The 13,073-nt window shown below is 36.8% G+C and overlaps 1 protein-coding gene across 1 annotated transcript in view; it reads left to right on the top strand.

Annotated features, from left to right (window-relative positions):
• Positions 1-4,097, top strand: part of LOC150084499 (homeobox protein Dlx6a-like) — a 73,546-nt gene extending 69,449 nt beyond the window's left edge. The window contains exon 3 of the mRNA XM_090376099.1: positions 2,616-4,097. Coding sequence (XP_090232225.1) covers positions 2,616-3,008 — 393 coding nt within the window. The 3' untranslated portion in view covers positions 3,009-4,097. The remainder of the gene's footprint in view (positions 1-2,615) is intronic.
• The last annotated feature ends 8,976 nt before the right edge of the window (positions 4,098-13,073 follow it).

Here is a 13,073-nt window from a genome sequence, read left to right on the forward strand (position 1 = left end):
CAATAAAAAATGGTGGGAAGTGTTGTTATTTAAGAGATTTGAACTCATAATTGTAGTAAATGCGAATTACATAACTTTGAAGCTAATTACTGCAATCTTTAAATGCAAGCGAAAATATTACAAATCATTCTAAAGCAGGGCAGAACCACTTAGGAATTGTAACATCGAAGGGCAGATGTTTCACAACTTTTTAGAGGCTGTGGCAGAGCTACCGACGTGCATATCCAATCGGATCATAAACCACTACTGTTTAATTGCAAGATCACAATATCGCAAAAAATAAATGTTAAACAATCAAACATTACCAGAATTTTTACTTAAATTCTATTTTTAAATTTTTACTTAAACACTAAAAGGAGTTTACTAATTTTACATAACACTCTGGGTAGAAGGACCTACAGAAATTACATGACATGTAAAATGGTAAGCTACATTATTAAATCAAAAAAGAACAAGGATATGTTAGACTTCAGAAAATAAAGAAAGATCAACTTATAAAAGTCATAAATAAACTACCAAATTATCAAGCGACAGGATTCAACAAGGTCCCACTTTTCTTTACCAAAATTTCCAGCCCTTTCATTATTACTATACATTTTCAATAAATATTGAAACAGTTTACTACCCGACACAGTGGAGTGAATACTCAGTCAGGCAGCTATCAAAAATAAAAATACCGAAAATCAACTAAGATCTCGACTAATATCAATAAGCAATGCACAGAAAAGGTGATTAGGTCAACACCGAAGAAGCAGTATTTGGACCACTGCCCATAGAAGGTCCACCGTTAAAACCTTCGCACAACATCCAAGAGTATATATAGACTGCCTTACACAATAAAGAACAGCTGAATGTGGTGTTTCTCGATGTAACGACAGCAAAAGATAAAGTTGATGTGGAAGCAGCAGGCCAGATATCCTGTGAGTACTTCACACTAAAGTTTAGCCACATTGAAATGAAGGCTGAAATTAAAATTAACCATCAACCAAGTTCTCTCTGGGTTCTTCTTTTGACATTACTTGGAAACCTTTTTTTTGAATGTCAGCTATAATATAAAAACTTACGTGAATGATGATCTCAAATATATTCAAATAAAAAGGCGAATAAAGAATTTAAATAATGAATCGACAGGACCTTAAAAATTTTGAAAACTACTAAATCAGATAAGTCTCAGGAATTATGATGTATAATAATGTGATAAGTCAAAAAAAATCTGCGCAAATAATCTTCGGTAATATTGAACACATACCTAAATGTGTATGCACAAAAACAGTGAAGAGCATCATAATGATCTTGAGCTATGAGACAGTAAGCTCACATTCAAGAAGCATATTAGAACAGCTTAAAAGAAATATGAACAATGCCTAGCGGGCAATCAAACAAAAAGTTACAGGAAAATTAAAACTCCAGTTGATAATTCCATACTTTACAATATGCTTGTAACCAATCGTGATGAATGGCGTGCCATTATTTGGTTTCAGCCCCCTCTAACCGAATTAAGATTAGCTCAATATTGTCCATTAAGGCGGCTGAACAAAGTTACTCACCAACTGCACACCACCTTCAGGGCAATCCTACACACAAACTTAAATGTTAAACAGTGGAAACAGATTGCAAGAAATAAAACTTATCATGCTTCTTAAACTGATAACCAAAGAAATTGATGCTCAGGACTTTTGTAACATTATTCACGTACCAGAAAACTTGGAACCAGAACTAACACAGAAGAAACAAAAACATCAGATACAAAATTAATGAAACAAAAATGTCGTAGTGCATGTTTCCTGCAAACACAATCCATTAACAAATATGTACCAAATACATTTTTAGAAGTACGCAGAAGACAAAGGACACAGTTATTAGAGAAACACAGAAGACAGCTAAATAACAGACGAAGATGTATTGACAAACAGATATGAAGAGTGGCAAAAAGTGAAACCAAATTGTAGTTCATATGTGGATAAAAGTGTACTGAAGCTGAACTGGAAGATGAAATTTACGCTAAAAGAATGATTAAGAATCTGATATGTTGATCTATTTTGTAATCTATAAAGGAAACAAAGGTCGCAGAGCTAAGCAGTTAAAATCAATTTCAATCGGATGTTATTTAAACTGAATTAAAAGTAACTAAAGGAAGAACTTATATTAGTGATAAATACAACAACTGAAGTAATGTATGTTTAATATTAGTTAATTCATAATATATAATATAGATTCTACAGAGCATAATAATGTGATTAATGTAACAAAATTTGAAAGCTTTTTTATTACATCGGCGACTCTAGTAAACTGATTAAATAAATAAACATGTCATAACTATGATTTTAATGCATAGCCCACTAGATCAAAATTTGAAACACCGAATTCGTAAAATTAATTGCTTGAACAATGTAAACTTTTGGCATGCTGGGGTCGCAACAGAACAAAATGTAAACGAATGGACTTTTTTGACTTATGAGCTATTGTGTTAAACCTTTTTTTCTTTTTATTTTGTTCATTTTGTTCATGGTAATAATAGCAAATAATTCTTGGTAAATAATGTTCATGGTAATATTTGTGTTTCTTGTTTTTCCTGTGCGGAGTTTCTTTCACTGATGTTTGTCTTTTCATTTCAGGTAAAGATCTGGTTTCAGAATCGTCGGTCCAAGTACAAAAAGATGTTGAAAGCTCAACAACAGCAGCAATCACAACAGCAGCAACAGCAGCCCACCCAGACGCCACCAACAAACCCTAGCCTGCAGCAGCCAAACTCGGCCTCCACACCTCAGACACCGCCAGAGTCGCATGAGACACACACACCACCGACGGCGCCCCTACTGCCGCCTGCGAACAGCGCACCCGTCAACAGCATGCCCACCGCCGTCAGTCCACCCGCCATGAGCCCGCCCATCAGTTCGTGGGACATGACCCCTGCTAAAGCGGCCATGAACGTTACGAACAGCTATATACCGCAATATTCTTGGTACCACCAGGCGGACCCGACGATGAACCAACAGATTCTCACCTAACATCGGCGTTTCTTCCTGCTACACTGTGGCGGGGTCTACCTTCACGTCGTTCCAAGCGTGAGTACAGTGGCTTTCAGTATTATCCTTAATGCCCCCCGAGTCTACAGACTGCGGGCAATTAAGCCTGGGACCGAAGTCACCTGTCCCTTCGCCGCGGCCAGTACACTAGGCAGCTCGCGCTGCGTTCCAACAACCATCTAATCAAGTGGACGTTCCCGACATCCTGTGGACACCAAGGTCCCTGTAAAAAAACTCGTCCGCATCTCCATGTCGGCCTCCTGTATGTTTGTATATCTTTCTCTGTGTGTCGCCGAAGGAGGCCAGTCGGACCGCTTCCGTCACTAGCATGGTCGTCTCTGCGCGCCCGATCGATGCAGTGGCACCTGTATATTGACTGTCCTAAATTAAACTACATTTCCTTTATCCTCTAATGTTATAGGCTTAGAGGACGATCTGACATCAGACTGGTCAAAAGAGGACTGTCGTGTACCATGTAAATACCCCCTATCCATTCCCTACCCCCCGCGTGCTGACATCAGCAGATTCTCTAACTCAGGTGTAGTTCGAAGGCTCGTGGCTCTACGAGTGCCTCACAGGTCACCTTTTGGGCCCAGTTCAGTCAATACTCAAGCCTGCTGGTATTACGCTGTTGTCTACGGGATCACTTTTTTATCGAGCAATCCTCCCCTGAAAATAGTCTTTCTGTTCCTATGTGCAAAGTGGAGGGATTGCATACCGACTTCTGAAAACAGAAATTTGTAGTAATCTCTTCGTATCGCTCTCAGATACTCTGTAACAATGTGTACTTTATCAGTCGCCAATACCTAAGAGACTCGGCACTAGTTGCAGTCCAAGCTAGATCATACCAAAGGCTGGGGAAGAAATTTTTTCAACTTTTTTCTGTTTCACTGAAAAAAAAAAAGAAAAAAAAAAAAAAACACCATTTGTTCTTTCATATCCCGCCCTGAATGTTTTCCTTTTTACCCTTCAGCCAGGGAGTTTATTGTAGTTCTAAGTGGTTCCTTACGGACAGACTGTCGGAATGTATATTTGTGAAGTTTCATCAATAAAGTATTTTAGCGAAAAGAATTCTTTCTCCATCTCTTTATTTAATTATGGCCCCTTAACCTGTTCATGAGTAAACATTGCGAGAAATCGAAATGACAGAATACGCTGAGGCCAATCAAATTATTCATCAAACTCCATCAGATATCAGCTGACATTACAATGGGCAAACATTGCTATTTGAAAAAACAAAACTTTGGGGGAAAAGGTTGGAAAATAAGAACTTATGTCATTCAAAAACATATATTTTAACGTGTTTCATTCTCTACAACGACATAAGTCAATAAGAATAGTATAGTGCCAAATATCTACTAGACTCAAATCAAAACTACTTAATAAGAGTAGTCAACGGATAAAAAATAAAAGCGCAATTTCATTTTTAATCTTCCAAAAACATTTATAAACATGTAAATTAAATACAAGCAACCCTGGTCCCACTCTCCACTTTTTTGTTTTCGGAATCCAAAATATTATCGTGCGTTTACACTCCCTTTATGAATTATAACCTAAATTTCATTTAATATTCTCGTCAACAATAATTCTTTGATGAACCAAAAAACCGAAAAACTATAAACTTATTTTTATTATTTATATTTCTTTATATTTATAAACACATTACAAAAGTAACCATTCTTCATTACGGGATAAAGATACGTGCTGAATTGGTTGGTCACCCTCTCATGGAGAGCCAAAGGTCAGTTTTGTTCAGCATTATACATAATGAATTAGATGATGCTGTATTTTTATAATATGCTATTTTCTCGGAATGTTTCCAACAATAAATTTTTAAATGTCATCAGGTATTTGAAAATTTTTCAAAAATCATCAGATATTTGAAAATTTAACACTTTGGATAGCTTGTTAACTGTGAGTAAACGAAAAGGTACCACACCCCTTTACTGCCATAGTAACTACTCTACCATAGTAGAATTCACTACCCCTAACAGGTCAGGGGTGGATGATGCGTTCATAAATTTCAGTGAATTGAAAGTACTAGGTAGCTTGAAATGAGACGTAATTGAGGCGTATCGCTCCACTCTGCTTTTTCTCTGATTATAAACAAAATCAGTGTGTGTATGCTTTACTTTACGTACAAACACATTATGATGCCTAATGGCATCATAATGTGTTTCAAAATGCCACATTTCAAAGCTGTGTAAAATTTGATTTTAAATTATTTTAATGTTTCAGGATTAAAAATCAATTTGGCACTAGCTTTTTGTTTTGACAAACAGTTGGCCGAATTATTACGATGGTCTGGTATAGTTGACACATTTTTCACAAAAAGCATATTACTGCTATGTACATTGTTACTTTGCAATACATTTTTATTTCTTCTTTAAAAAGAATAGTTAGTAACCCCTCCAAAAAGAGAAAAATTGTCGACATTCCTCATAATGGATAAACTTCAGTACGAATCCAGTGAAGAAGCCAGCCGCTTCTAACCACGCAATTAATTTTTGAATATAAATGTTTTCGCAATGGGTTGGACTTTTGGAAACTACTTTTAATGCAAATTTAATTTTTATGTAAGTCTTATTATATCGTACACGCAGTAAAACTATATTATAACTGTCCTGTAGTCAGGTTGCTACAGCTGCTCATAATACAGGCTGGAGCCTATCACAGGCTCGAGCTCTCAATGTCCCAAAGTCACTGAACACAAGTGCCGGTGGCCACGTTTGTAAGAGAGACTAGTGATCCCACTTTTTTGTCCAGCTGGTCCACTGGTTGCCATCGATGAAACTATGAGTGCAACAGTTTATGGCGAAATTCTGTTTTACCTGCACATTTACAATTTTTAAAGAGGAGCCGTATTTGCATCAACATAACAACGATCTGCGTCACAAAGTACAGTTAGTATAACACTGTAATTTAGAAGAATAATGTGGTGAATCTGCCATTTCCAGCCCAGAGACCAAATATGAATCTACTTGAACACCTTTGAATATTTTTGAACAATAATGATAGCCAGAAAAGTGGTTCGCGTGATAGATGGCGTGTGTCAGTGAGTACCTGCCTTCCTTCCGTCCTTCTAGTTAAATATTTTCAAATTATGTATAGCAAAATTTGTAGGATGAGGAGCTAGCCGTTTGTGTTTACCATAAAGTTCCATTCAACTGGAAACAGTCAATCATAATAATTTCGCGAATGAACACACATATCTGTATATAATTTATTCCGCATTTCTATTTTATCCGAAAACTCTGTTAATAGAAAGCAGAAGAATCGGTGACTCGGCCACGGCATGCAAACAAATGACTAATATCTCAATGCTCAGGTTGGCAATAGAATTACGATTAAAAGGAGTAGCTTGGTTTCATATGCTTATGAATGCTGTAGTGCCTGAATACACTTGTACGGTGCAAGAATGGAAACGAACGTGGAGAGAATATGCATCATCGTTCATGTTATCTTTTGCAAACTAGTGATCTGTATTCCGAACACGAAGTGAAGGAACTTCGAAAGCAACATAATATATTCCAGATTACATTTTTTAAAGTATTTCTTCGACTTCGAAACTATAACCGATCCCAATGAAAAGATTTGCATTGTTAAAATTAACCTATAAATAAGAGAGATTCTTTGTTACTCTCACTTGTCCATAATTCCTTTATCCTACAGCTCTTATTCCTCGATGGAGACAGTTGGAACATTTGTTTCTGAACGTCTTCGTTCCCGGTTTGCTGGTGATCTGTCACCATTACAGCTTCCTGATGTCAGAGTTCGTACTTTGTCCTTGGCCTTGTCAACATCTGAAGCATAACACGCAACTGCTTTTGCTGGCAGATGGGACAATGCCGCATCTGCTTTTTCTGTGAAAGTGCATCTCATTTTATTAAAATTTTCCTGGCAGTTGCAACTGCATGAATATTTCAATTTTTCTTTCTGTTCAATTGCCATGCTAGTGGATCGTTGCATTTCCTTTGGAGTAAAGTGTCGCTCCACTTATATCAAAGTCCTATTAAGATTTCTATAGAGACATCTTTCTCCAGCACTCTGTCCACCTTTTCCTGTTTACACCCATCCGAGTATTCGGCGTACGATGCCGAACTACTCAGATGGGTCACCGCCACCTGCAAACAGCAAATGTTAGTGCAATCCTTACAGGGAAGTGATTACTTCTTAGTGTGAATCTGATAAAGCTAGATATTAGGACGCTGTGAACACAAGAAGTTAGCCAACTGTGCGTCTCCCTTCATGGAGAATATTTTTTGTCCTGTCCACAAGTGCAGAGATGATTTTTGCAACAGACAACCCAAGTGTGGTATCTAAACAACAACGAAAACCAATACAGAAACATGGAAGATAATTGTAATTCTCAAATCAAAACATAAAATCGCATTAATTTGGGGAATATGAGACGGTCTAAATTACACCAACTAATATTATGTTAAGAGAGGAATGGTTGATTATTTTTTTATGGATAAGAAATAACGAAAAATTTGTCCAATCTGTAGCAAAACGTACAGTTCACGGCTGATGTGTAACACGCTTAATGTTTCTACTCAACCACGAGCTTTCCTAATACTAAATATGAACATCGGCCAGGTATTTTATAAAACATAAGTTTTAGGTTTCTCCCTATGCAGGTGCTGTCACTGTTAAAACTGCTTCTTCCTTTATTATCACATCCTTCAGAAGGGTTTTACATCTCCAGCCGACTGTAATTTGTATAAAAAAGCAGAAATTTCATCCCCTAATTAATTTTTTAAAAAATCTTGTTCTATTCCCCTTGCATCTGAAAATGGAAAATTAACCCAGCTTGATATGAATCGAATAGTGGTCTTTATATGTAGGAAAGCGATTTACTTATTTATGTTGACTGTAGCCTAGTAACTCGTGATTGGCAAAGGAAACATATTCAGTGTATGTAAAAATCAACTGTGTCTAAGCATATTTCCTTTTACTTTATTAAAAAGGAAAATGTATTTGCCGGTAGATCCCGAGCCAATTTTTGGTGAGGAAGGTGGTATTTTTGATTCGTTCTTCAACATAGCGGTCATTCCAGTTCATCCTAAAGTGTTCAAAGTGGTTAAGTTCGGAACTCCAGACAGGCCAATGAAGCTTTTGTAAATCCAAGTCTTTAACCCAAGTCACTACAGTCTAAGTAATATGATATGTTGGTGCGTTGTAATACTGAAACAAAACAGCCCTTCCATACTGTAGGAAGAGTAGGACAGTCCGGAATGTAAATGTTTTTTATTTTCATGCCGTTAATTTTAGGCTGCCGAGTTTCATTTTCATTTTGAGCTTTGAATATGTTCTTTCTCTTTGAAAGCTAATAACGGTTGTTGTCGATTACAGATGGCCTTGGTTAAGCTGATCAGTACCACACAGTTTCCTTCTCTTAATATTTTTGCATATTTTGGATTTGAGACAAAGCAGTTGCATGCCTTTGCAGTTACCATCAACTTAAAGATAATAAACAAAAAAAAGGTAGCATAATTTCTTGGAGGAAGTACTTAGTCTTTCGGTGTCAAGGAAGTTTGAAAAAACACTACGCTATGTTCTATACACCGGACTCATCTGCTGTATTTCATTGATCCGCTTACTTCAAATGTGAAGGCAGCTGCTTTTATATAATTAAATACATTTTCTATTTATACTCCGGATGGCCGCAAAGGTCAGAGAACTTCATAATATATAAGATAATACAAGAACATCGCCGTATTTAGTATCCAAGTGAGCTTGAACCACGGTCATTTGTACTTCTTGCCTTCCTTACTCGGCTACGGCGGTCCTATTTATTCCTAACACGTGTAGGGCATTTTTTTTCCAATATATATATATTAATGATTAATACAGTGATATTGATATACTGAATTTATGGACTAGTGCTATTGCGGTGGCAATAGATACACTACGTCCATAATGGATATATATATATATATATATATATATATATATATATATATATATATATATATATAGTGAAAAGTGAAAGAGAGAAAAGTTGTTGAAAATATAGGACGAGCCATTACGGGTTGTCAATTTGACATGATGGTGAAAGACGGATGTGTTTCCCAAGTGGAGAACCATTGTGTTTCAATGAATTCGCGCAGAAGTAATGTTTCAGTAAGGCCAACGGTAGTGTACTCTAAACTTGTGTGATATTTCATACGCAAGTGTGAATAGTACTGTGCTGACTGTACAGTGTTGAAATTGCTCAATTTCAACATTTTCTTTAATTACACTTAAAACTGAAATGTTTTACTATTGATACGACAAATGTTATTGTTGTACGGCCCATTCTAGTAAATAACCGACTCTTCTAGAGAAGCAGACATACAGGATATTCTGTAGACGATAGTATATTGTTCTGTCACAGAGAAATCGTTACTAAACTTAATTGAAAATCTTCCATATTATACGAAAAACATATTTCGCACTGCGAAAGAATTTGAAAATTAATTTTTCCACCTAATTTTTATAAGTGATAAACTATGATATTTCAAGCGGCTCAATTTACCAGTTTTTGTTTAATATCTCTGAACTGTATCTCTGGAATCTGACATTTGATTATTTAAAAATTTAAACCTAATGACAACACTAACATTATATTTCACGTTCGTTTTCATTGGGTACGCAGATGCGTGTTTTTTCTCGATCGTAATCCGGAATGTCTTCTCGAAATCAGTTAACTGTACCCCCAGTTGTAAAGGCCTACTGGAAAGGCCTGCAGTTGAAAAGGCGTCTGGAGGAATTGCTTTGCAGCAAATCCTCCAACTGCCAACAGGATAGCAACCTCAAATCTCATTCCAAATTGATGACGAACAGCGGAAATATTTATGAAAATGCTTCGAGTCCATCGGAAAGTAATAAGAACTCTTTTGTTTGGTACCGACAACTTATGAATAAAAGAAAATTTAAACAGGAACTATTTTATATCGAGTACCACATGCTGCAATAATATAATATTGAACGTCAAGTTTCATACAGAAAAAAGTGTGGTGGAAATGGTGGAAGAAGAAAATCCCTGCGAAATTGCTCTGTAGAATAAACTTAAGTCAATTTCCTAACTTATTCCTTTCCAAGTCTCCGGTAGACTACCTAGCCATTCACCCAATACTAGTATGGGTTGCATTAACTCACCATCATTGTCCGCTAGGATATAATGGTGACTTGCCGTTCTTGCGAAAAGCAATACAACTTAGTCTAGAATGTCGTCATTATTATTGATATTTCTTTCAGTAAGTATTGATCGCCCGGAAAGACGACAAGGTTTGTGCGATCGTCTAAACTTATATCTGCCTACTCAACGAAGAATTGATCGACATGGAAATTTCTTGCTAAATATACTGGCGGATGCGTCATAATTCACGATCTCGATACACTTTCTAGAAGTGCGAATTGTTGGCACCTGGTTTATATACTTGCAATTCTACTGTAATCGAGTCTCGATACTGTGATGAATAGAGAAAAATCTGAGGTCCATATATAAGCGAGCTACCATTCAAAGTTTCTTTTTTTCTTTTCTTTTTTTTTTTTTTTTCATAATGATTCAGCCAACTTCGCATAATCAGTAACTGATTATGCCTTTAATTAAAAAATCAAATTATTTTGAATTAAATGAGGGAAGGCATTCCGTGGTGTCCAAAAATTAAGTTACAATCATCTGAAAGTAAACATCTAAACATCTGAAGAAATCATCTGACAATAAACAAAATCTAAGTTGTCTAGAGAATGTAATTTTATCAAATCTTTTGTAGAAAAATATAGGTATAAGACTCAGTTATATTGAGTTACGAAAGAAATATATTTTCATTTAATGAATCATAGCTACCCAAAAGGTCAAGGTCTACCCAAGGGTCTTATCCCTGCAGAATCCAAAATTTTAATAAGGAGCATTATCCCAACATGTCCTCATGGTGTTTAACACTGACGTGATAAACTCCACTCCCCACCCCTTAGCACATGAATGCTTCTAGGATGACGGAATTTACTTAAAACAACCTCAGATAAGATTTTTTTTGTTCTGTCTGAAGAATATACTGAATTTTTAGAAATTAACCAAGTTAATTCCACGTGAAAGAGCATTATTCCTTAGAAATAAATTCAAAGCGTATGGTACCTCGTAAAATAACATCCTCATCTCTTTAGTCTTGCTTCCAGGCGATGTTGTGTGTACAGGTCAAACGGATTTTCTTGTAAGGCAACTCAAAAACTCAAACTATTATATTACGGCTTCCCCCGTAATTTCATAATATGCCGATATATGTATTCTGTCTTTAAACTGCGTGTTCTCTGGTCGATTTGCCTCTTTTGCTGGACGAAAAATTATCAGTTATTTGGGAAAAAACCTTGCTATCTACGCCTGAGGCCGACTAACTCAGCCACGGAGTGAAAAAAGCCAATTAAAGTTCCTCGTGTCATCGACGGGATTCGAATCCAGGCCTTTTCCACTCGGTGTAGGGAGGTCGTTGAAAATACCACGGTGCTACTCGCACAGACTGGAAGAGATAAAGCAGACACAAACAGGAGACGATCTAGCTAAGAGTTCTTTCCTTCTATCTACGGTTTGCCTTGAACAAACTGTTTCTTTTGTCCGCTAAGAGATCGAGAGAGAGAGAGAGAGATCCTGCCTGTGTATGTCACTATTAGGACCAGAAGATGGTTATCCTGATATGGCCATGACCTCAAACTTGCGTTCAATATCAATTCTGTCACCTGATGTTGAAATTACCATTCTAGACACATGTAAGCCTTTTGTCACCTAAGCTGTTCCAACTAGCTACCGCTATTAAATTTATGCTGCGTTAGACAGTTAGAAAAAAAATTAATTTGATGTTTTCTCTACTGCTCTAGATTAGAAAGGCAATAAATAGCCATGCACAATTTATAACCCACCTGATTTGCGTGTTCTGAACTTTGAAATTGTATTAGTATCCTAATACAATTTCAAGCCTTCTTTTGAATTCTTTAAACTGTCAGCCTCAACTATCTGTAGAGGCAACTTGTTTCACTAATTAACAATTCGCTGGCTAAAAGAAAACTTCCTACAATCTAGTCTAAATCTCTTCCCCTGTAATTTGAATTTATGGCTTCTAGTTCTGGAATTCTTTATGGAAATCAGAAACAAACAACAATCGATCCTTTGGGAATGCACGTTATACCAATCTGCAGAATATCCATCAATTACAGCCCTTTGCTTTCTGCCCTGCAGCCACCCTGAGATTAATCTTTTCAATCGTTCCAACATGTTCCAGTTTATACAGTAACCTCTTATGAGGGACTGAGTCAAAATCCCTTACTAAAATCCAAATAAACTATGTCGATATTGTCTCCTACGTCAAGCTATTGAGTAACTATATCAAAATAGCTTACCAGTTTAGTAAAACATGATTTTTCGTTAACAAAACCATGCTGTGTGTCCTTTAGAATACCCTTGGATTGCGCTCTTAATCATTGTCTTTAAGGTTTTTCTACCATTGAAAAGTTAAACTAACCAATCTGTAGGTATCAACTTCACTCTTATTTTGACATAATGTTGGGATTTTTTAAAATTGTATAGGACGTCAAAATCCTTGAAATATTACATATTACGTTTAAAATTATAACTTACTTTTGGACACCAGCGTATTTATAATATATTTTATCCTACCCAAAGCATTTGACCAGGACCGCCGCAAGGGACTAGGAGAGGTAGGCGGTCGCCTAGGGCGGCAGTTCATGGCATGTGGACATGTGTTTTTGTAAGACTCGGCTCCTAGAACGTCAGTTCAACTCAGCCTCGTATCTCTGTGAAGTACAATACAACTGTAAAAGGGCCAGACATGTCAGTAGTGTAGGTTTTTGTGTGTGTATGTTCTGGCCACTTTGCTCCCCAGAAACCCAGCAACATCTGTTACCTGGAAAGATGATTCTGGGTACTCGTCCACACCATGGGAAGGTGGGTCAGTCCCAATGGAGCTCGTACTGTCTCAGTTCAAGACTCTGCTCCATCTGGTGTTGCTAAAAGGTGGGCCAGATTACTCTGGGGACCCACTCCAGAGAAAA

Source organism: Mastigoproctus giganteus, chromosome 6 (assembly GCF_048544385.1).
Source record: "Mastigoproctus giganteus isolate SK-2022 chromosome 6, ASM4854438v1, whole genome shotgun sequence".
Classification (NCBI taxonomy): Eukaryota; Metazoa; Arthropoda; class Arachnida; order Uropygi; family Thelyphonidae; genus Mastigoproctus; species Mastigoproctus giganteus.